Raw genomic sequence first — 26,431 nt, forward strand, 5'->3', positions numbered from 1 at the left:
TCAAAAACCACCTAAAATGTTTCCTTCAGAATGCCCTAATTGGTACACGGTTTTATGACCTCTGTTAGACTGCAGACTATATCAGAATTATGTTCATAGAATTCCTAGTTGTGTAAAGTACATTTTTCTTGCATAACTGCTGTCCAGTCTATTGCCAGTTTTCCAAACTGTTATGTATGTGCTTATTCCTCATTAGTATAGCCCGGTTTCAATGGAATTACGTATCTTATTCTTATGTTTATATAAGAAAAGCCGAAGTGTCTGCAATTCACACTTTTAAAAGTTGATTATTCCCAAGTTTTAAGTGACATATTTTGATGCATAGTAAATATTTTGTTTCAGTACATTGAATGATATAGTGTATTTTAAATAAACTAATGTATTCTGTCAAGGATTGGGCATGGGCATCACTTTGCCAACATGACACTGTATATATCACATAAGAAGTAACGATATATAGGAACAGTAGTCTGACTGATTGTAGTGCTACCTTGGTCAAGAACAGAGAGAAAGTTACCCTCTGGGTATGTTGTGAAAGAAAACAATTGCTCTTCCACTTTTCTTGAGAAGTTTATTCTTACCGTTAGTCTTCACTATGGCACCAGTCTTATCCAAACTAGCATCCAAGTTAAAAGATTGAATTTCAGTAGATGATGCCTATACAAGTGATAGTAAAATTGATCTTTGCACAGTGTGTGTCACATGCTTTGGCTGTTGTAGGAAGTTTCAGGTAGAGTAATAGGTATTAAAACTGATCTTTATATGAGGAATAATAAATGTGCTCCATCAAAGAAAAATGAGTAGTGATGGAACCTTCTTCATCTTGTACCTGTGAATTTAATTATTAGTGCATTGCCATGGTTGCTGCAAATGTACTATGGTATGAACTTGGAGTGCCAAAATTTTAAGCATTCCTACACAAATACTGAAAATTCAATATTCCAGATGAATCAATACTTCAAAAGAACTATTTGGACTCCTGCTGCATTGACACAATGAAGTCATTTAGAGCTGAACTTGGTGATTTCCTGAATATGGGTTGCCTTTGGCAATACAGCCGATGCCATGGGTCGTGTCAATGCAAATCTCATCTCAGGTAAATTGTATCCAGAGGCTCCATCCAAGTCTTATTTTAATCTACTGTAAACCACTAGAACAGGCAAATCATGCTACAGTTTCTCGAATCATCAACTGTGGACATAAGGTGGTGGTGGTGGTGGTGGTGATTATTATTGTTTTAAGAGGAAGTACATCTGGGTAACCATCTTCTATTAACACTAATCAGAAGGAAAAATTGAAAAGGATCCAACACTTCAAAAAATTTAGATACTGGCCAAAGAAAGACAAGGGCCATGAATGGCATTAAAATGAGACTCCCTAGGCCTCCAGACATAATAAAGTACTTATTTAGATTTTTTTTTTTTTTTTCCTAGACTCCAGCAGGCATTAAAGAACTGCCAATAATTCTGACACTTGAGTTTCTGTGTTGACATTTTTCATCCAAGGTACTCTGTCGTAAGAGTAAAAACGGATCCACCATAGTTCAAGAAGTGTTCCACACAATTCAGCTCAATAAATATTCAGTCCATTTTTACGACCAGAACATCCTGAAACAAATTGTTAACTTTTTACCAAGATTGAAACAAGAGGATGTATATTTTAAGATATACATGCTAAATTGCTTTTTTTAAGAACTTTTTCACTGAGCTCAATAGCTGCAGTCGCTGAAGTGCGGCCAGTATTCAGTATTCGGGAGATAGTAGGTTCGAATCCCACTGTCGGCAGCTCTGAAAATGGTTTTCCGTGGTTTCCCATTTTCACACCAGGCAAATGCTGGGGCTGTACCTTAATTAAGGCCATGGCTGCTTCCTTCCCACTCCTAGTCCTTTCCTGTCCCATCGTCGCCATAAGACCTATCTGTGTCGGTGCGACGTTAAGCAAGTAGCAAAAAATCATTGAGAGCAGAGTTTGAGTACATAATATTATACAGTAAATAATAACTTACACAAAAATACATTACACTTTTCTAACTCACATTCATTCGATCTTCCAGTCATACAAGTTAGTCAGCTGCATTCAGCAGGTAGTCTCGGCAAGCAGTCTTAAATTTAAGTAATGAGGTGGAATTTCTGACACTGACAGGCAGGGAATTCCAAAGTCTAGAACCTGCCACAACAAAGGAATTGTTGTACATAGAGGATCGGTGAACAGGAATAGAAAGGGAGGAACCAGAGTGGGTATTACTGCTGTAAAAGGAGGACAAATACTTAAGCTGGGATGAAATGTATGGTGGTCTGTCTTCAGAGAGCAGTCTGTATATCTGTATCAGTATGTGATACGTTCGTCGTTTGAAAGGTTTCAGCCATGAAATAGTATGATAGTATGGGGTGACATGTGTATCATAACTCCGACTGTATATAAATCTAAGGCAACAATTAAGCGCTCACTGAAGTTTCAAAGTCTGCTCTTTTGTTGCGTCTACCAGAATGACGTCACAGTAGTCGAGGACGGGAAGCACTAGTGTTTGTATGAGTTTGACTCTCACATTACAAGGTAAAATATCGCTGTTTCTTTTAACCGAATGAAGTATCGAAAATATTTTTTTACACACATTCTTAATATATTCAGACCAATTTAAAGTTTCGTTCATTGTCACTCCAAGATTTCTCACAGTTTGGCTGAATGGTATAACTCTACCATTCAGTATAACTGGAGGAATAGTTTCGTATCTTAGTGTGGCCAACAATTTTTGAGAGCCAATAATGATTGCTTGTGTCTTGGAGGGGTTAAGGAGGAGGGAATTTTTCAAGGAGTAAGCATTAAGTTGCTGAAGGTCAGCATTGATGCCTGTTATGGCATGAGGCAAATCAGAGGTCTTACAATGACAGTAAATTTGTAAGTCGTCCGCATAAATATGGTAGCTACAGTTCTTTAAATTAGATGAAATGTCATTTATGTACAGGATAAAGAGCAATGGGCCTAAAGCACTACCCTGCGGCATGCCTTCCTTCCTGGTTAGCCAGCGAGAGGTTTGATCAAGGATTATAATACGTTGCGCGCGATTTTTGAGGTACGATGAATAGAAATTAATAGTTTGTTGATCAAAGTAGTAAGATTGCATCTTGTTTAATAGAGTCTGGATGTTTATAGTGTCAAATGCGCTACTGAAATCGAGGAGAGTAAGTATTGTCACCAGTCTTTGGTCCATTGCGTGCCGTATGTCTTAAGTCACTTTGAACAGGGCAGTTGCTATGCTGTGTCCCTTCTTGAAGCCAGATTGCAAAGGGTCTAGGAGAGAATGGTTGTTTAAGTATTCCAACACCTGCTCATGAACCAGACGCTCGAGTGCTTTGGATATCGCTGGTAAGATAGAAATTAGTCCATAGTCGGATGGTAGGGAGGAGTCAGGTTTCTTAGGCACAGGGATAACATTAGCTAGTTTCCATAGTGAAGGAAAGGTTCCGCTTTTAAGGCAGTAGTTGAAAATGTGGGTAATAATTGGTAAAACAGCACCAATAATGTTGTGTAAGAAAGTTATAGGGATATCATCCACTCCTCTGGCTTTTGATTTGATAGAATATAATACTTTTTTAACTTTATTAGCAGTAACAGGGTGGAATGTAAAATGTTGTTGGTCAGGTAAAGGGTTCATAACGGAGTCCTAGCGCTTTCCTGTCCCATCGTCGGCATAAAACCTATCTGTGTCGGTGCGACGTAAAGCCAATAGAAAAAAAAGAACTTTTTCAGTATTCATGACTCATCATCAGTCATTTATGTATCATGTTTTTATGCTGTTCTTGTAGTTTTTATGATTTCTTTGTCAATGGTTTTAACCAGTTGAGGATGGCCCATTGAGAGCTGAAACATGTTCTGGGAAAAAAACTGCCACATGACTGGATTCAACATGCAATAACTCCTGCTGCATTGACACAATGAAGTCATTTAGAGCTGAACTTGGTGATTTTCTGAATATGGGTTCTGAATATGATTTAAATTGTATTGAAAGGTGGACTTGTAATAAAAATTCTCTTAGATCCTTGATTTGTAAGTCAGTGTGGAACTATCATGAGGTTTATTATTTGCTGTAATCTAATTCCATTTCTTTTTGCCATTCCCTGATAACTTTCTGTGAAAGACAATTGAACAAGTTTGGAGAGAGATCATTTCCTTGTCTTAAACTTTTTTTATTTTGAAGGGTTCTGATAGTTCCCCATTGTCACATAAGTGTTGTAGTCTTATCATCTATTCCAAAGTCTTTAAGTTCTTCTATTAATGTGTTCCGGTCTATGGAGTGTTATGCTTTTTTGAAGTCAACAAATATCAGGATCTCTTTCTTGCCTGCTGCTAATGTCTTCAGTTTGAGTAAGTTCTTGATGGTAAAAATCTTTTCTGCACATGACAGTCATTTTCTAAAGCCAGCTTGGTATTCTACTAGCTTTTGATCTTTTTTTTTTTTTTCTATGCTGGAGTGCTGTGGAAAGTATCTTGTAGGCGATTAGTAGACATTTGTTTTGTCTCCTTTCATGTGCAGTGGGTGGATTCTCCATTTATCTGGAATCTCTCCTGTGAGCCAGATCTGTTGAAAAAGTATTTCAAGTTGTTCCAGTAAGTTATCTCCCTCGTACTTCAGAAGTTCAACAACAGTTGAATCCTTGCCATATGCTTTGTTATTTTCTTAGCTCTTGATAATTTCCTTAATTTCCAGTTTATCCAGCAGGGTTGAATCATGAAGTTCGTTTTGTGTTTTCTGGAAGGTAAGTATTTAGCTAAGTGTTCACAGTTCTATTTGTACCTCATAATCAGCTTACCTTGGTCATTTTTGAAACAGATTTTGGGTGATGCCCAAAGTTTCCATGATTCAAACCTGGGTCAGTCGGGCTAGGAGTTTTGTGCTGTACAGCACACTTCAATAATAATAATAATAATAATAATAATAATAATAATAATAATAATAATAATAATAATATGTTGTTGTTGTTGTTGTTGTTGTCTTTTTACCTAATTGCAAACATTCTGAAGTGGTGCCATTTAGGTGGCCTGTGCAGCAAGTTAGATGTTCTGCTACCTGAGGAAAAGTTGCACTCTACTAGATAGTCTCTAAGGCTGAGTCGAGTGGAGTTGATACTGAGAGCACGACTAGAAGTCCTTAACTAGGCAACAATTATTAAATGAGGTGCCAGGATTTTAGCTCAGCATTCAAATCTTTACTAATTTGACTGAAATATATCTGTATTTGGAGAATGTAAGTCTGAAACTCTTCTCCGAGTCACTGAGGCAACTTGTTCACCAATTGGAAAGCTGATGAGAGTCGGTTTTGTCAGTATTATAATAGGTGTATTGATAGTTTTATGTAGAAATTGAACAATGTCTGTCGCTTAGAACATATTTATTTTTTTCAGGGCATCTGGAGTGTGCCGTTTATGGCGGAAGATTGCTCTCAGTCCATCATTATGGAGTAACATTGACCTCACTGGGCCATGGATGAAAGATCGCTACAAGACAAATGCACAATTTCGCTGGCTTTGCGAGAACAGACTCATAGATGTTCAAGATCTCAATGTTGGTAGGTAGAGAAGTAGTATTCATTCTTCATTGTCTCTTTACAACAAAAATACTTTTAATGTTATGAATGTTACCTAGGTGGCTGGAAAATGGTGGCCATGCAGAGTGCCATGGAGACTTTGTCGAACTTTTGCCCACAGCTGCGAGGCTTGAGTCTATCCAGTTGGACGGGACTCACTGGCGAGAATCTTAAATTAATTTTTGCAAGCTGTCCTCTTCTGTCTCGTCTGGACCTCTCTAATATCACTGTAAGTATTTTTGATGCCTTTGCGAATTATTAAAATACAGTATGCCTATTTCCCAAGGTAGAATTTAAAAACATGTATATGAAACTTACCATCTAAATTTATGCATAATAACGTCTAGATGATACTTAACAACCTCCACAAATTTCATTGTAAACCTGATGTACGTGATTTTATAAAATTTTAAACGTAGCGATCGGTGTTTGCATGGAACGGACTTCTGACTTTACATAACTTTATGTTTTTTCTAAATTCTGCGCGTTGTAGCAACTTTTATTGGTAATGTTAAGATATTGTTTACAAGAAGGACAAAGGTACATTTTGCAAAAAAACCAAATGTGTAAGTTGCGTAATGTCTGTGTAATATAGTTAAAGGCGATTGTCACGGGATTACACACGCGAATCAATGCTATGACGACATGGCATGAGGGGCTAATAAATCTTCGACTCCGCATCAAATACGATCACTGAATGATAAAATGTATATTTAATATCTTAGTTTTTTTTTTTTTTTGCTAGTTGCTTAACGTCGCACCGACACAGATAGGTCTTATGGCGACGATGGGACAGGGAAGGGCTAGGAGAGGGAAGGAAGTGGCCGTGGCCTTAATTAAGGTACAGCCCCAGCATTTGCCTGGTGTGAAAATGGGAAACCACGGAAAACCATCTTCAGGGCTGCCGACAGTGGGGTTCGAACCTACTATCTCCCGAATACTGGATACTGGCCGCACTTAAGCGACTGATGGCGCAATGGTCAAGCTGTTTGGAATCATCAAGACGGACTGGGATCGAGTCCCGATTAATGCATGTGTGATTTTCGAGGTGAAAGTCGCATCTGGTGGTTTAGATTTCGCGTAAAAATTTACGTCCCTTGGCTTATGATACTGAGATTATCGGTCACATAAAACTACAAGCTTCATTCCTAACAATAATAATAATAATAATAATAAGGTATATGACTACAATACTGGTACTGACAAGTGGACTACCTAAAAAACGTTTTTATGAATTGTCACACATTTATTTAACACTGAACTAAAATATTTAAAAATAACTGAACATTCAACGCTTAAGTAGCCTACAGTTTGAATGAAAGCTTGGTCAGAAAAAATATAATAAAATGAAAAAAATTTGTTCATTCAGCTTTTGGTATACACTCATCAAAATACCATTTCCCACAAGTAAAACAAGTCACCGGTAATTTTCTTTCAGTTTCACTTACATTTAAAAAGCACTCGTCTTTCTTCAGTGGTTCACAGTACAGTTCAGCTTCATCGTTGCACTTGCAAAAATTGGTTACAAAATAAATATCACCATTATTTTCAGTTATGGTACAAACATAATATTTTTAATATTTCTTTCCACTGTATTTTCAAGTAGCTGTGAGCTTGCATCCGGGAGATAGTAGGTTCGAATGCCACTATCGGCAGCCCTGAAGATGGTTTTCCGTGGTTTCCCATTTTCACACCAGGCAAATGTTGGGGCTGTACCTTAATTAAGGCCACGGCCACTTCCTTCCAACTCCTAGGCCTTTCCTATCCCATCGTCGCCATAAGACCTATCTGTGTCGAAAAAAAAATTTCCAAGTACGAAGTCACCCACTTCAAAAGCCGTATCACGGGGTGGATTTTTGTCATCAGCTTCGATCTTTTAGTCTGGATTTAGTGTTTGGTAGTAGTTTCAGAATAATATTTTCTTGCCTGAACTACAGAATATATTTTTGAATAGCTCCACATAATGAAAATCATGTGTTCCTGGTAGTGCACAGAAATGTACTTTGGTCGAAGTCCACAAAAGAAGACCAACCGATTGCATGATGTGGGTATTCTTGTTTAAAAACTTTGTATGTGTCTTGCATTGTGATGCACATAAATTTTTATTTTTGTTCAGAACTGTCCTTTACGGAGATAAAATCTTTTGCTCGAGGAGATGGCCAACTGATATCATTCGGATTGAGAAATATAAGAACTTCTTGATTTGGAAGTGAAGACTTCCTGCGCTTGCCGGAAGTACATGAACTTACACCAAATTTTACACTCGGCGCAGAAACAACTTGCTGCTTCTTCCGCGCTCTGACTGGTAAAGCATGCTCCAAACGCTTTACAGCTTTCCCAATGTTTTTTTGCAATCGATGTTGATGGTTGTGTTGTTGGACTTGTAGAACAGAAAGTAACTGTTGATAAGCCCTGAAGTTTATCTGAGATCTGTGTTTCTTCACCGATTCTCGTACCTGTTGGCGGTGTACGCGTAACTGGGCAGGCGTCGTCTTTCTTCTCACAATACCGTTTACATTGTTTTTTGTGAGTAAGCGGCATTATTAAATATCACCTCAGTGTGAACGTCGATTGCTATTCTAAAATACGTCCTTAACAAGTGAGCGTGACGCAGAAACTGAATCCTGTCGACAGTGCGTTGCGGCAGCGGGGAACTTCCCATTCGCCTGCTCGCAAGAACGCTGTAAACACGCGACGTATTTTACTATCAGCTTCGTACGAATCCATTTGAAATTTTTTACGAATGATATAGATCGTAGATCTAGAGAAAGCATATGACAGGATACTGAGGGAAAAGATGTTCACCATACTGGAGGACTATGGAATTAAAGGTAGATTATTAAAATCAATCAAAGGCATTTATGTTGACAATTGAGCTTCAGTGAGAATTGATGGTAGAATGAGTTCTTGGTTCAGGGTACTTACAGGGGTTAGACAAGGCTATAATCTTTCACCTTTGTTGTTCGTAGTTTACTTGGATCATCTGCTGAAAGGTATAAAATGGCAGGGAGGGATTCAGTTATGTGGAAATGTAGTAAACAGTCTGGCCTATGCTGACGACTTGGTCTTAATGGCAGATTGTGCCGAAAGCCAGCAGTCAAATATCTTGGAACTTGAAAATATGTGCAATGAGTATGGTATGAAAATTAGCCTTTCGAAGACTAAATTGATGTCAGTAGGTAAGAAATTCAACAGAATTGAATGTCAGATTGGTGATACAAAGTTAGAACAGGTCGGTAATTTCAAGTTTTTAGGTTGTGTGTTCTCCCAGGATGGTAATATGGTAAGTGAGATTGAATCAAGGTGTCGTAAAGCTAATGCAGTGAGCTCGCAGTTGCGATCAACAGTATTCTGTAAGAAGGAAGTCAGCTCCCAGACTAAACTATCTTTACATCGGTCTGTTTTCAGACCAACTTTGCTTTACGGGAGTGAAAGCTGGGTGGACTCAGGATATCTTATTCATAAGTTAGAAGTAACAGACATGAAAGTAGCGAGAATGATTGCTGGTACAAACAGGTGGGAACAATGGCAGAAGGGTACTCGGAATGAGGAGATAAAGGCTAACTTAGGAATGAACTCGATGGATGAAGCTGTACGCTTAAACCGGCTTCGGTGGTGGGGTCATGTGAGGCGGATGGAGGAGGATAGGTTACCTAGGAGAATAATGGATTCTGTTATGGAGGGTAAGAGAAGTAGAGGGAGACCAAGACGACGATGGTTAGACTCATTTTCTAACGATTTAAAGATAAGAGGTATAGAACTAAATGAAGTCGCAGCACTAGTTGCAAATAGAGGATTGTGGTGACGTTTAGTAAATTCACAGAGGCTTGCAGACTGAACACTGAAAGGCATAACAGTCTATAATGATTATGTATGTATGTATGATGTAGCAGCTTGAAAGGGTGTGCAGTATTGGCTTTGCATACTAAGTTTTATTCAAATCACCAACGCACTTTTCGTCTACAGAAACTTTTATACCTTTTTCGTCACGTGTTTACATGGCCTGCAGCTATAAATTTGTCACTTTATTACACTTTATATAAACTATTAATAACCTAAATAAGTGAGGGAGCGTTAGGGTTATCTGTATTGGTTTCTGTAATTACTTGCGAAGAGAAAGAGCATTAGAATTAACATTTACTATAATTATAATTATTTACTATAATTATTTTTGTAACATCATAATAAACAGGAATTCCTAAAACTATTGAGAAATATCAAATGAATTTAGCCTCTACATAAAGGTCCAATTAAGCGCACAATTAAAAACTGAAAGACATTAATAAATTAATACATATCATAAAATTAATAAAATATCATGTTTTATCTATCATAAAACAAATTGTTTTATTTTAAACTTTACTTTTTCCTACTTGGGTGGAATATTCTCTGGAATCAGCCTAAAGTATTGTATTGCTTATTTCTTGAAGCTGAGAATCGAGACTGATATGATATAATGATGTATGCTACCAGTCTTCCTCAAATTCTGAATTCTCCAAGTAAATAACATGCAGACAAATGAGAAGTAGTAAGCGCATACTGTCTATTACATTTGTGGACAAGTTTGGTGTAACCCATCCCTATTGTTTGAATATTAAAAAACCTGGCATAACGTTCTTTTGGTACACTGTAGAAGTTGTCAGTTGGAGACCAAAGATATGAAGAACATCAGTCTCCACCCAGATGGGATGTTATGAGATTACAAATCCAGTGTCATCCAATACCAGCATTAACAGTCGGTGATTTGACTGACCATATGCAACAGGTGTGAAACTCCACCCCACAAAATGACATACAGCACCTGTATGATAATTCATGCACGTTTGCGTGCTTGCATTCATAATCGTCGCTACTGGTTAGTTATTAATGTACCACCATGTCTCATGTCTTCTAGCACATACCATATTTACTCTTGTATTAGACCCCCCTGGCTTTTCAAGACGAAGTAAATGAAAAAAAACCTCTCGCATATAAGACCCTCCAATGTAATTTGTCAGGGAACAACAATAATTCCGCTTTGAAGCGGGTACAAGTCTTATTGCAGCACTGATGACATCGCACAAATTTGTGAATAGTTTCGTCCGTACGACCTACGCAATGAAAACATGTCGAATCCATGTGGTATATCTGTGTTTCGTAGTTAAGAAATGTTTTGCCTCCGTAGTGTAGGTCTACTGCAGCTCTGATGACGTCGCACAAATAGGTGAATAGGCCTAGCTTCGTGTCCGACCCACACATTGCAAGCATGCATCAGTCATGCTATATGCCTGTGTTTTGTACTTAATAATAATCCGCCAGTGTAATGGTTAGCACAATTAGTTGCTGTTCTCGGGAGTCTGACTTCGATTCCTCGTACCGTACTGCCAGTGATTTACGAATGGCAGGAAGGTTGATATGTGGTAAAAGCACTACGTGTAACTCCCCTCCACTTGGGGTGTGTCTAAAATGAGCTGTACCACCTCGGGATGGGGAAATGAGTTTACTTTAGTTGAGAAATATTCTCGGTTGTTGCTGTTTATACATCAGGCGAGATCAAAGTGGTCGTTTAATATCTCGTAACTCGGGTCATTATAGGTATATATTTGGAGAGAAGTAAGTTTAAAATGTGAGGAAAGCTATTCAGTTAAAACGATTGTTTTACTCACCAACGTACCTAACAAATAATAATAATAATTTTATGTCCCCACGTACTTTAAACGATTTTCGGAGACACCAATCAAAATATACTAGGGTATGCGGTAATAAAAAAAAGAGACAACAAACGTACAAAATTAAACATTATGATAATAAAATGCATTACCGCCACACCTGTAGATATCCGTAAGTGCGGTATATTTTCCTGTTATTTATTTTTATTCTTTCCGTCGAGGAACTTTTGGCACTATCAGGGCGATAATATACCTAACCTAAACAATGTGGTCTGTCTTATCCCATGGACAGCTGTTTACGTAAATCCTGATGTGATAAATGTAGAGAACAAGCATGAAATGTACTTAAAAATAAGAGTCTGTGTTTCAACAGCCGCAGTTACCAAAAGAATGTTTCCAGTTACTATGTATTACTTTCGGAAGTACAACTCGTAACATACGCTAGTTATCAGCTGATGGTTTGGCATGCCTTCTACAGCATGGCTTTATTCGGAAGGAGTGGCTTCTGCTACATATATACCAACTGGGAATATCAGAGACCATCTCCAGAAACCATTTGAGAATAGATTCACACTGTTTAGACTCTATAGTCAGGAACGAAATTATTTTTAAAAGGTTCAAAAAGACAAGACCTCGTATGCTCTCGATTGCAGTGCATGGCTTAAAAAGAATGAAGCTTGGCTGATAGACTGACGAGATGGCAGTGAAGATGACGTCACTTGAAATGCCAACACGCAGGTATCAGAACAGAGAAGTTGACGGCGTAAGGTGATAATTCAAATGAAAGCAGTGATCAGGTTTACTGTGTGGTAGGCCTACTGCTGAACTGACAGAGACAAATGACTGGCCATTAAGTTCTTTTGTATCAATATTTAATTATATGATAACACGATACCCTTATCCCTTTTTTCTGCAGGGTCGAAACGCTGGCAACCAGGAATGAGTTAGCTGGAAAATTTATAATGTCCAATAACGGACCATTTATATTGGTATTATAAATTTACTCATTTGGAACAAATATTTCAGATTCCCTTTGGGAATCAGCATCTATATTATCTGATGGCCAAGCAGGCATCAATTGTTGGTAATGAGACAAAGTTCTCATAGTGCATTGGCACTGCCGGTGGCTACGAGTAGCCTACGCAGTGGCCTCCACGGTATGCACTAGCCAGCGTCTTGGTAAGTGTACTAGGTACCAACTGATGAGCCCAGCCTAGCACACGGGGAGCAAAACGCTGGCAACCAGGAATGAGTTAGCAGGAAAATTTATAATGTCCAATAACGGACAATTTATATTGGTACTCCAAATTGGAGGTGCGTGCAACGATCAAATTTCTATGGGCTAAACAGCTCAATTGCACGGAAATTTATCGTAATATCACTGCTGTATATGGTGAGCGTACAATTTCTTGCCCAGGTATTGTAAAGTGGTGTAAGCAATTTAACGCCGGACGCACGGATCTCACACGAATATCGCGAAGGCAGGCCCACATCGTCCAGTACCGTTGCAAATTTTGACCGCACGGTTGGGATCATTAGAGAGAATCGGTGCATAACATTGCAGGAAATTTCCAGCATGCTGAACATTTTGTATGGCAATGTGTTCTCCATTGTTCACCAACACCTTGGACTTTGTAAACTGTATCTAAGATGGGCCCCACGTCTGCTCACCGATGTTTCCAATCGTCAACTGGCATTTTTGCAATAGTATTCTGTGCAGGGCAACGAGTTTCTGTGGCAAGTCATCATGGGATGAAACGTGGGTCCACCACTTAACCCCCGAAACAAAGAGAACATCGATGGAATGAGTGCACACCATATCACTGCCATTAAAGAAGGCCATGGTCCAACCTTCAGCAGGAAAGGTAATGGCGACAATGTTCTTTGACATGGATGGTGTGGTACACGTGGAATTTATGCCGAAAGGAATGACAATCAACTCAGCTTCGTATTGTCAAACTTTGAACAGGTTGCACAAGGCAATTAAGGAAAAGCAGCAGGGAAAATTGAGCGCCGGTGTGATTTTGTTGCAGTATAACGCAACGCCTTACACGGCCCAGAGGTGCTAACTATTACGGATTGTCCATAATGATTGCGGATTTCACTTCGTGATTACAGTCAAAGGGGAAATTATTGCGGAAAAGCAACATTATCATGATAAAAATTAATTTCTATGGAAAAAAGGAAAGAAGAAAAAATGTTCTATCCCTTAGAGCATTACTGGTCAACCCTCTTCGTTTCAATGTTTGTAAGTTGGGAACTAAACATATTTGGCGGTTATTTGGTCGTCACTTCCTTTTGTTTCCCGTGAGCTTTGTGAAATCACGGCCAGCTACGTAGATAGACGCTGCTTTCTTAGGTAGAATGATTCTGTGGTGACAAATGCTGAATTGCTGTTCGTATAATTTCTTTTGGAGCATAATATTCCGTTATCATTTTCAGACTACGCTGGAAATTTATTGAGATCAATGTTCCCTGACTCTAAGATATCTCAGAAATATATTTGTGCAAGAACTAAAACCTCAGATTTAGTTCAATACTCGGCATCTGAGACAAAAAAGAAAATAAATGAACTTTTGCAAATAACGCCTTTTGCTTTGACTACTGATGATAGTACGGTAGAATGCAGTTAAACTTTATCCTTAGTTGTCTCTTTCTTTAATGCTCAGAGAGGCCAAATATCAACTCTTCTGTTGTCATTGTTAGAGAGTACTGACAACACAGGTGAGGGAATTTTCTCTATTATTAATAGTGAATTGTCTTCTTAAGCCATTCCATGGGAAAGTTGCATTTCTTTTTCATCTGACAATGCATACATACTGATAGGGGCAAATAAAGATGTTGCCAAATTTGTGAAGGACGGGCATTCTTCGGTTTATGTCCTGGGTTGTTTTTGTTCATCTCATACACATCTGTGCACAAAAAGCAGCAGCCCAATTACTAGTTAATATAGAGAAAGTTTTGGTTGATAAGAGTTCTAAAAGGCAAAACACATTGAAAGTATATCAGGCTGTTTGTGGCACAGAGGGTCACAAAATTTTTAAATATGTCAGTACCCATTGGCTCTGGCTTCTTGAGACTATTAGTCGAGTTCTTGAACCGTGGGAAGCTTTGACACTCATGTTTTATAGTGAGCCCCACTATTAAAATGAGAGCACCAAGCAGTTCGAAACTATAAAATCTTTCTTACAAGACCCACACAGAAAACTGTTTTGCTACTTTCTTCAGAGTACACTTCCTGTCTTAAACTCAGTGAATTTATTTCTGCAACAAGATGCTCCAGCCATACATCTTACTGCTCTTTTAACTGACCTATTGGTCAGATTTGTTCAGCCATGTTCTATTCAGTCAGAATCTACCTCCCGTTTGATTGTTGAATTCAAGAAGAGGAAATACCAGAAAGCCAATGAGGACTTGGTATTTGAAGTAAAAGTCAGGGTATACTTGAAAGATAATGACTATGATGAAAGGACGTTTTATAATTCTGTAAGAGAGTTTTATGTGGCAGCTTGCAGTTACATTATCAGGAAATTTCCCCTTGGTGATAGATTTCTTCATCATGCTCTAGACATCTCTCTCAGAATGAAGGTTTCCTATTCATCTCTTGAATATTTTGTTTGAAAATTCCCAGGTTTGGTCAAGGAAAGTAAACACGACAAACTTGAAGAGGAATTTGCAGTTTCCCTGAATATATTGTACATGGACCTAACATTGATGTGAACTGGGGCAACATTGCAGAGCTTAAAAATGAAAGTGGACAAATTAAGTATAAAACCCTAAGTAATGTTGTATTTGCAGTATTCAGTGTACCTCACAGTAATCCCCCACAGAAAGAGTTTTCAGTGTTGTTAGGAAAAATCAGACAGAATTCAGGCTTACATTAAGTACATCTACATTGGAATTGCTAATGGTTCTGAAGACGAAAATGTCGTCTTAGGGGGAGGTATGTTTCAGGAAAACCTACACTGAAAAACAGCTGCTGGGTGCGAAACAAGCTACGAAGAATTATTTATCACAGAACTAACAGGTAATGAGCAAATTTTAATGTGTATTATGATATACTTTAGAATAGATTGCTGTTGGAAAGGGCAAATGGGGTGCTTTGGATTTAACTCGTAAATGTTTTGAGGGGGGCAGTGCACGAGTTAAAAATGCGATTACTGATAACCCACTTTAAAGGTTGGCACCTCTGCACGGCCTGCCAAACGTTCGAACTGCAGCAGCGATTCAAGTGGGAGGTATGGCAATATTCTCCATACAGTCCAGACTTAGCGCTATGCGATTATGTCTGTTCGGTAAGCTGAAAAAAATCTTGGTGGATGACAATTCCGAAAGGATGAGGAGGTGAAAGCAGCTCTCTTCAGGTGGTTACGAGTGCTGGAGGTGATTTCTACGCATCCGTAATCGAAAAGTTGGTTGACCGTTCCGAGAAATGTTTACAGTCTCTTGGGAACTATGTGGAAAAGTGAACTTACATTGTATGTTGTTGTAGCCGTGTTGCGTATGTGTAGGTGGTTTCATAGATGGCCATAATTTGGAAGTGTAACTTACTTTTTGATTTGCCCTCATATTTCAAGCCTGTGCAGCCATGCACTCATTCCCCTGCTTTGATGGAATGTACACAATGATCTCTATGACAGCGACCACTTCCCCATTATTCCTACTTTGTTGAAACAAAAATCCGTCAAAGCTTCTCCCCCATTGGATTCTAAAATGTGCTAATTTGGCCAAAGTTCACATCACCAGCTGTCTTTGACTCAAATAGCTGGAGCATAGATGATGACGTGACTTATATCACACAAGTTATTTTTACTGCCGCTGAGAAGTCCATTCCGTCTTTTACCAATGAAAACTCGTTCCTTGTTGTAACAAAGAAATTGCAGCAGCTCATAAACGCCATTGAAGAGAGCCTGCTGTGGCCAACTTGGCAACATTTAAGAAATTCCACATTATGATGCAAGTTATTATTCAGCAGAGTAAGGAAGCGGCACGTACACTGTCTGTCAAGTGTGGACTAAACTTCGATGCATTTCAGGAATACAAGGACCATCCTTTTTACCGGGAATTCCCATTGCCGGTAGTATTGTCACTGATCCACCCACAGTTGCTAACCATCTAACAAGTCATTTTGTGGGTGTGTCTGGTTCTGGGAATTACCATCCTGATGTCCTTGCTTTGAAGCGAGAGGCAGAACGCCATCATCTATGTTTTGCTACTCACGCCTCAGTATGTATGTTCAGTCGTCAGCCCTAAGTCTGGTTGGATCCTCAACAGCTCCGCCATCAGCTGTCATAGATGGCTTAGGCATCACTGAAGAGGCGTACTAGGGAAATGAGGGGTGAGGTAGTTTCCCGTTGCTTTCCTCACCAAGCCAGACGTTGCTATTACATGTCAGTCTGCCAAGCCTACCGAAATGCACACTTCAGAGGATTGTAATATGCCCTTTATGGAGAACTCTGGAGCACTTTGTCTCTTTGCAAGGAGACGGCTCCCAGACTAGATAACGTTTATAACCAGATGTTAAAAACACCTCAGCGAGCATAACGTATGCTATCTTCTAGGGATGTTCAATCGAATTTGTTTAGAGGGTGAGTTTCTGTCTCATTGACGAGAGAGGATAATAATTCCTCTCTTTAAGTCTGGTAAAGACCCTAAATATGCAGGAAGTTACAGAACTATTTATCTTACTATCTGTCTGTGTAAACTGTTTGATAGGATGATGAATCAGTGGTGTCTGGAGAAAAGAGGACTCTCTCCCAGTACCAGTATGGCTTTCGAGCTGCTTGCTCCCCCCCACCGACTGCATGGTACACCTGGAGAGTTCTATTCAGAACACTTTTCTCCAAAAACAGCATTTGGTGGCTGGTTTCTTTGATTGGGACAAGGTTTATGACACCACATGGTGATATGGCATCCTTTCAATCCTGCATCGGTAGAAATTCCAAGGAAACTTCTGTTGCTGTGGCTTCAGGAGTAATGCCATCAGTATATGTGGACGATTTTTCTCTGCATTTTAGCCGTTAGGATATGGCAGTTGCAGAGCGACAATCACAGCAAGCTATTAGGAGAGTGGAACAGTGGACCCTAGAACCTGGCTTTCGGTTTTCAACAGACAAGACCTCTACTGTTCATTACTGCTGGAAGTGCATATTTCCTGTCCATCCTGAGCTTTATTTAGGCATAGTTGCTCTTCCTGTCTTAGACATATCAATTTTTGGGCTCCTTTTTGATAGTAAGTCATTGTGGGAGACACATGCGTCAATTAAAAGTAAAATGTGCTAAGAAACTTTTAGTGGCACTACATGAGGGGCTGATCGCATGGTGCCCCTACGCTTTTATAGGGCACATATTTTATCCAGATTAGTTGATAGCAGGCAGCATATGGGTCAGCAAGGAAAAATGTTCTTGGTAAACTGAATACCATCCACCACAGCAGAGTTTGACTGACAATTTGTAGCTCTTCGTACGTATCCTATAGCCATCCTACTTGCCGTGTGTGGTGTACTTCCTTTACACCTGAAACGCAAGCCATTTCTGTTACCATATATTCAAATCTACGGCAGATGCCACTTCACTCAAGCTATTCTTGCTTATTCTATAATCAGAATCGCCAACTGTATTGTGGCTATCGATGGGCAAAGCCGCTAGTTGGAGTATGCTTGGATTGCATTTACACAATGTTTGAGGTACCTACGGTTCTTTGTCTTGTCAGAGTGCCTAAAGTGCCTCTGTGGACAGTACGCCGACCTGAAATTATTCTGGAAGTGCACACTAGTTCAGAAGATAACTCGGATGCCTCCATACATCGGAAGTTCATCTGGTCTGTTGTGTGCCGGTATTCAGGATCAGGTATACTGTATACAGATTACTCGAGGTTAGCAGGGTGTGTGGGCTGTTGTTTCATTGTTAATGATAACAGGTATCTTTTTTCTCTACCCGAAACCTGCAGTGTGTACACAGCAGAAATTTATGCCAACCTGGAAGCTCTGCCAGTATGCGCCGTTCAATGGACATGAGCATTACCTTGTGTACACTGACTCCTTGAGCTCATTGCAGTCTCTCAGTACACTCCCTAGTGCAATATATCCACAATCTGCTGGCTGTATTATGGGAAGTAAACACCAGAATTATATTTGTGTAGCTTCCAAGCTATGTGGATATAATGGGAGGTGAGTTAGCTGACCAGGCTGGCAAGGAAGCATTCACATTGTTCCCGTTGCCTTACAAGGTTCTTGCCTGGTAATATATGTTCTCAACTGAGACATCTGTTAATGTCCCACTGGGAGGAGGAGTGGCAGGCCACCCCTCTTTCCAATAAGCTGAGAAGCAATGATTTGTGTTGTCTTAGGATCGGCTATGGTACAGCGACACACTCCTACTTACTGAAGGGAGAAGACCTCCCAGTGTTTACTTGCGACGGCCATCTGACTAGTACACATTCTTGCGGAGTGTGCCGTAGTCTAAAACTTCCAAGTAACATTTCACTCTTTCTGCAAGATGACAAGTAGTCAGTAGAGCTCATCATCCATTTTTATGAGGTATAGTGGCCTGTTTTATCATTTTTGAAAGTGTTTTTGTTTTAGTTTTTTAACTTCCGTTTATTGTGAACTATGCTTTTATTCTTTTGACTATGTTGTTTTAATATGTTCCAGTAAGCTGTCAACTCGAAAGACCTGCATCTGGCCTCTCCGAAGGCTGCACGCCATTATAATTATTGTGTGTGTTAGGATGGTTAGTTTTATAAATGATTAATTTTAATGGCAATTGAATTCACTTCAATATTTATCGACCTTTTGTTGCAGTCAGAAGGGAGTAGCCCACGCAGTGCAGTTTCGATGCAGTCTGTCAGTAGCATGTGCCAGCTCATTGGAAACAGACTCACTCATCTTGTATTGGCTAACAACAGGATCACAGGTCTCGCGCAGATTGTTTCAGCCATTGCTGTAAGTTTATTCCTCTCTGTTTTTATCCATATTAAAGTTTTATGCTATTCAGTATATTTTAGATGGTGTTTAATAGCAACATTTGAATCTTTTTCTGTTTCTTTTCTTTCAGGCTCACTGCCCAAATATGGAGGTCCTGGACATATCAAACATGCGAACTCATAGCCCACCTGCTCTCCATATCGAGAAACTCCAGGAAGGCTGCCAGAAGCTTCGGGTGTTGCGGATCACCAATAGCAATGTCAGCCTTGCTCCAGCTACCCTCAATGAGCAGGTATTATATCAGTGAAGGCACATCGTTTATACATTAATCGGTCATTACTTGATATATCGACAGTCTTCAAATTGCTCTTTCTAAATGTGTTTAGAGCATGTTTAATGCAAAATGTAATTATGTAGTATATGTAAAGTGTATCACGAGAGGTGAATGATATGAACTTCTCCAACTCATCATCGAGGGGAAAATTGAAGGAAAACGATGTGTGGGGAGACTGAGAAATTGCTGGCTTAAAGACCTGCGCCGCTGGTAGGCGAACTTCCGTTGAAATCTTTCGAGCCGCTGTTTCACGAGCTATAATCCATTATATCGCCAACTTCATAGGGATATGGCGTCCTAAGAAGAGTGTAAAATACATTTCTGAAGATATTTTTCAAATATCCAAGTGTTAAAAATCATTTAGTTATTGTTGACTTACTGCAAAAAAAGAAATCTGTATCATTCTTTTGTAGTTTTGAGAAATGAATATTTTTTTTATTTTTAAACAAATTGCTTTACGTTGCACCGACACAGGTCTTATGGCACAATGGGATAGGAAAAGGCTAGGAGTAGGAAGTGGTCATGGCCTTAATTAAGGTACAGCCCCTGTGCTGCTGACAATGGGGTTCGAACCCACTATCTCCTGGTTGCAAGCTCACAACTGTGCGCCCCTAACCGCATGGCCATCTTGCCCGGTTAATGGAATTTTAACAGAAATAACTCCCTGATGCTGCAGTTAAATGACTACGTCTTCAATACCACTGTGCATGACGGTCACATCCCCACTGTCTGAGCAAAATGCATAACTGTGCCCTTTTTCAATAATAAAGGTGACCCTTTGTCTCAAAGGTGAATGGATTCTAGACCACCACCTGCGAGAGACCATCAAAACATATACAGTGGAACCTCGATTATCCGTTCCCGGAAAGTATGTTTTCCCGGAATATGCGTTCAAATGACATGGTCCCGAGAGCATCGTAATTAAATCACGTTGTAAAAGTCCCGCATTATCCGTTCCTCGAAGAAACGATTTCCCGGATCAACCGTCCAGAAATTCCGGTCCCATCAACGCTAAATCCTCGATCAATCGTTTTTTAATAAACTGTATCTCACGAAAGGACGGCTATGGCATATTTATGGATCTTGGCGTTCGGCGGTGAACTTGCATAAGGGACCATCTTAGCATCGCATTCGGGTGGTATTGTTTAGAGAATCTCGGAAAATCATAGGGCAGAGAGTGGCCACAGCAATTGCTAGAAGACACGGCGCATTTCGACAGCTCTGCGTGAAGACGGAACGAGTTTCGTCAAATGTTCGCACTTATAAAACGTCCATATTATGTCCAGGGTTAGATGTTTTTTTTTATTTACATTTTTTCGATCGTACTGCCGAAGGGGTTTTCGGCACTTTGCTCAGGGCACTGCAGACACCTAAGTGGGCTTTCAGGCAGGAATCGAAACTGCTCCTTAACACAAATTCAGTATTTTTTATATTATCGTACATGATTATGTTAGCGAGACGAAAACAGATGTTGCACCTTACATTTAAAAAAGAAAGCTATGGGAGGTCTTGGGATTGCCTATTACTGTTACTAATGTAAGACTGGGAATTTTACGTTTTTATGGTAAAATACCAAAAATCGCAGTCGTTTTATTTGCGCACGTTACATTTTAAATGATTGGTATCATTTCAAACTCGTACTGACATGTGCAGCGAGCGCACTTTCCAGATGACCTCAAGGTCACGAATAACCGCAATTTCTGAAGTTTTGATATTTCTTTTATCTTTCCAATTTGATTGGATTTGTGACGCGCAGAATTGAATATGTATTCGAGAACTTTTAAGAATCGATACTTACATTCAAAACCATGTTTTCGAGTTCAACATAACCTTTAAAAGTCGATGTAGGCCTAATTTGCGCGGTACGAGATTTCCAGAAACTGACTACGAACAGTATACCGGAGACCAAATTACAATGAAAGATTAAGAAATGAACAGATTTCGCCATCATTTTGGGTGCTTTTGTATCTAATATGCTTTATTTTATTACATGAGAGAATTAAAAACTACTTGTGGTCGATTGTCGTTTGGCTTGGCGTTGTTAGATTTTTCGAAGAGTTTGGCTAGCGTAATCAAAGTTGCTGAACTGAAAGAAGTTTTCACGGGAAACTGACGAAGATTCCCCTGTAAAATTTAATATAAAGTATCGAGATTTTGAACTCGCGTACCGGTAATTAATGCGGTTTCGCGGTCTAACATGCCTGGCTCTCATCCAGAGGGCCCGGGTTCGATTGCGACCAGGTCGGGCAATTTTACCTGGATATAAGTCTGGTTCCAGGTCCACTTAGCCTACGTGATTACCTTTAATTGTGGAGCTATCTAATGGTGAGATGGCGACCCCGATCTACAGAGCCAGGAATATCGGCCGAGAGGATTCGTCGCACTGACAATGCGCCCCTCGTAATCTGCAGGCCTTCGGGCTGAGCAGCGGTCGCTTGGCGGGCAAAGTCCCACTGGGGCTGTAGTTTGGTTTAGGAGTTTTTGTAAGATTATAATTATACATATTTCATTTTTGTGATATTTAGCCAAATTGATAGTTTTCATTCATTCCCGGATTTTCCGTTTTCCCGTGTTGTACGTTTTATTTTCACGGTCCCTCAAAAAACGGAGAATCGAGGTTTCACTGTAGTTTTGTGGTGGGAGCCAATACTTTTGTAGCAGCACAGAGACCATTATACGTTATAGACCAAGTACGCTTCTCCCACATGGTTAGCGATGAGTGTACAAACAATGCATGCATAGTCCAACACTATTCATAGCTTGCCAAGTGGTCCCATTACTGAAGTGTTGCCGCTTACACTTCTTGGTCGCTGCCTACGAACTGATGACTGGTGATTGAAACAGTAAGGCTACAGCTAGATGGGCTGTTTTTAACATAATAATTTTTATGTAAATGAACGTAATGTTGTATTGCATTCACCACTGCAGTTATGTATGCATTAAATGATGCAGATTTCAGAACACGCTGGCTGCACAATGTAATTTAAATGTCGAAGTAGTAGTAGAAGGTGTCTGTTAGTGGTGAAATTGTACTGGCCTGGTAACGCCAGAGGCAATACAAGTATAAATTCCCACTATCGGCAGCCCTGAAGATGGTTTTCCGTGGTTTCCCATTTTCACACCAGGCAAATGCTGGGGCTGTACCTTAATTAAGGCCACGGCCGCTTCCTTCCAACTCCTAGGTCTTTCCTATCCCATCGTCGCCATAAGACCTATCTGTGTCGGTGCGACATAAAGCCCCTAGCAAAAAAAAAAAAAAAAAAAAAAAAAAACAAGTATAAATAGACGAGGAAGTGCAAAACCACCCCAAAAAGGTCACAACAAGAAACAAAAAGACAAGAACTTACCTTAAGCAGGTAGGGGTGTCACCAAATAGCCTGTGGATTAAAGTAAGAAACCTGTCACAGTATAGAATTGTTAAGATTTAACCAAAGAAAAACACTACAATCAAATAAAATTATTTTAATTAAGGGAACCATTTAAATTGAAGTTGGTATGGTAAATTGTCATTCTGTTTTGAGAGAGAGAAAAATGTTAAAACTAGTGTTCAGTTAACAAACAATCTTAACCCATTCGCCTCACATTAAAATACCATTGGAGTTCACTAAGAAATCACATTTAAATACCGCTCTACGGCCGTCATCATCACACTATTATTTAGAAAATCATACAAAACCAACCAGTAAATATTCCTTTCTGAAAATTTGCATGCTTGATAACGAAGTAATAAACTTACCAATGCCACTATTTTAGTACGTCTGCTGGGTGTGGTACACCTCAAAACATTCTTCTAAATGAAGAGCTGTCCGACTCGTTGGCTGAACGGTTAGCGTACTGGCCTTCGGTTCAGAGGGTCCCGGGTTCGATTCCCGGCCGGGTCGGGGATTTTCCAATGGCACGGGGGCTGGGTGTATGTGCTGTATTCATCATCATTTCATCCTCATCATGACGCGCAGGTCGCCTACGGGAGTCAAATAGAAAGACCTGCACCTGGCGAGCCGAACCCGTCCTGGGATTTCCCGGCACTAAAAGCCATACGACATTTCATTTCAGTGAAGAGCTATGCCACACTTTTTGCACTGCCAGCAACTTTCGCTTCTTTTACCCCGGCTGTAGCACACAACACACCTTCTTGTGACTTTTGATTTCTTCTCTGAGGGGGAATACGCATGGGAAAGTGGGCCCATGATTTAGTTTGTAATCTGGTTGTGGTGGTGCTCGCTGAAGGTCGACCTCGAACCGAGTACTCCGGCAACTGAACAGTCTCTAGTAGCTGCTGTGCAGTGCTAGTTCGGAAGTCCGTGTAGCTCACCTTTCTGTTAGCAGCGATCTTGTGATACACAGTGAAGGAATTAAAAATACACATATCTAGGAGGTAAAAGAATTATTTTCTATACCCTTTCACTGTCCATCACATGACGGGGAACAAAGCTGTAACCTGATCCTGAAGGTCAACACCACCCATCCCCTTCTGGTATTCAAGGCCACACTTGGGCTTTATCACTTCTTCCCTTGGGGTTTGTCCTCTCTTTTGTCTGAGTTTGCCTGTCCCTGTCATGTCAGCTGATTTGTGTTTAGTGGTGAGAAAGCAAACATCCTTGTTATCTTTCCACTTCACACACAAGATACTGTTGGCAGCCCACGTCTCATACTCTCCACATTTTAGTTTCGTCTTACTGATATTGCGAGGCATGTCTTTTTGGTTCTGTCTAACAGTTCCAATTACATTCATCTGCTTGTCGTGTAGCCTTTTGAATAAATCTGGGGAAGAATACCAGTTATCTAAAAACAATGTATGTCCTTGGCCTAACAAGGGTTCACACATGTTGAGCACAACGTTTGTACTTGCTGGCAGACTTGGGTCCGTTACATCATCACCTACATAAATTGTGAAAGACAGGCAGTAGCCAGAACTTGATTCACAAATTTTGTAAATTTTTATTCCAAACCTAGAACGTTTAGACCTATTACACTGGACATATGAAAGGCGGCCTCTGAATTTCATTAGATTTTCATCTAGAGCAATGTCTTGTGAAGGTAAATATAATTCTGGAAATTTGGAACAGAAATGTTGTATTATAGGCCTAATCTTTCTGAGTTTGTCACTACTATCGACTTGTTCATCGTCAACAAAATGTAACAGTCGTGAAATAATAATAAATCTTCCTCTGCTCATGATTTCACGAAAAATAGGAGTGTTTATACACCTGTTTTTACTCCGGTATAACTGTATTCTTGACTTTCGCACTTGTGACATTAGTATAACTAATGCAAAATATGCCCTAATTTCGTCGGGTGTAGTCTCAAACCATTTGTCATCATCTTTCAACTTTTTTCTGTCAGGATTGCTCAACTGTTTTGCTGCATATGAATTTGTCTCGACAGATATTTTGTCAAACAAAGGGTTCATGTATTCACAAAAAAATGAGAGTTCAGATAGTGGCTGCGTATCAGACTTTTTCAAATAAGTTTTCACTAACCCTACTGTATTCACTAAACTTATGTATAACAGGTTTATTTTCACTTTTTGTCCAGTTCCAGTCAGTCAAGTTAGTCTGTGCCGAGGTACGAGGTCGTTTCGAAAGACTCGGCACACCATCGTTATTTGCATCACTTTCCGTGTCATCAGAACTATTATACGCATCACTAGTACTCGAACTAAGGACTTCAGGGTCTATTTTGTCGTCACAAACATCACTGCCTTCAATATCACTCTCTAAAACACTATCTATTAGCTTCTGTATTCCTTCTTCATCAACACCAGCACTGGCAACTGACAAGAGCGAAATTATATGATAAAAGATTCACTTATCTGTTGTTCCGGAAGTGTGTGAGAACGTGGTGAAAGGAATAAAAACGAAGCCGCATGTGTAAACTTCAGCTCAGAATGCATAGAAGTGGTGTCTGTGGGTTAGTGACTGAACAACATGGATTGATGTACAGCTGTGCATCACCGCGAGCAGAGCTCGTCATTTGATTCATATGCCACGAAAAACTATGACGAGCTAGGGTTGTCAAATGATGTGATTGGGTTAAACACAGCAGGCCAATCGAGTTAAATGAAAGAAACAAATTAAAATAACTACCTTTTCTACGAGATAAAATTAATCCTCTCAGATCTCACTTACATTTTTCTTAATTCCAGTTAGCCTTTTAAAATGTTTGTATTTCTTTTTCTTTAATTTAGGTATACTTATTCCAAACTGGTTATAATTTCAAATGAGATCTTTCCTTTTTTGAAATGGTTACACATCATTAGGGTTAGGTTTCACCCAGGGAGTTCCCACAAGAAAATAAAAATCACGACCACAAGTTTGAAAATATAAGGTTGCAAAACCAACGCAAAGGGGTCTAACCGACACCATCCTCTAGGCTACCAAACTAGCCCTTTGGACGATGGGCAGAAAAACCTTACACGCCTAGGAGGAATGCTCCCAGGTGAGAAGGTTGGTAGTGCATTCGCCCCCTAAGGGAGATAAAGTGAATACAAGAAAGAGCGAGAGAAAACACAGTCAAAACAAACATAATACATTTCAAAATAACCCAAAAGGAAAAAATTACACACTTAACGGAAACAGAGAAGGGAAGCGGCTTAAGGCCGTGGTTACAATTACTAAAAGAGACAGTGGCAGTGCTCCATTGAAAACGGTGAATGAAAAACAACACCTTGGTGACATAAAATAACTTTAATTGGTACTGAATGAGATGTAACAACTTCAAGAAAAAAAAGGAACCCAAATTGAAGTCAGATTTGAGTAAAATCTAGGATTAATTCAGAAAAGGAAAAATGGTTGCCAGAAAATAAATCCGATATCATGTTGGAATAAAATTAAATGTAAATAGCAAAATGATTTACAACTAAATTAATCAGAAAATGTTTTGATATCGATTAATTGATAATAAATAATGGATTTGCAACCAATAAATTAGGAAAGAAAAAAAA

At 39.6% G+C, this 26,431-nt stretch overlaps 1 protein-coding gene across 4 annotated transcripts in view; it reads left to right on the forward strand.

The window, feature by feature from the left end:
• Fbl6 (F-box and leucine-rich repeat protein 6) overlaps positions 1-26,431 on the forward strand; it is a 113,285-nt gene that overhangs the window by 35,625 nt on the left and 51,229 nt on the right. For all 4 annotated transcript variants that reach the window (XM_067150663.2, XM_067150671.2, XM_067150657.2 and 1 more), the window contains exons 3-6: positions 5,400-5,563; positions 5,641-5,810; positions 19,032-19,172; positions 19,285-19,446. In XM_067150663.2, coding sequence (XP_067006764.1) covers positions 5,400-5,563; positions 5,641-5,810; positions 19,032-19,172; positions 19,285-19,446 — 637 coding nt within the window. The remainder of the gene's footprint in view (positions 1-5,399; positions 5,564-5,640; positions 5,811-19,031; positions 19,173-19,284; positions 19,447-26,431) is intronic.

The sequence above is a fragment of the Anabrus simplex genome, chromosome 1, assembly GCF_040414725.1.
Source record: "Anabrus simplex isolate iqAnaSimp1 chromosome 1, ASM4041472v1, whole genome shotgun sequence".
Taxonomy (NCBI): domain Eukaryota; kingdom Metazoa; phylum Arthropoda; class Insecta; order Orthoptera; family Tettigoniidae; genus Anabrus; species Anabrus simplex.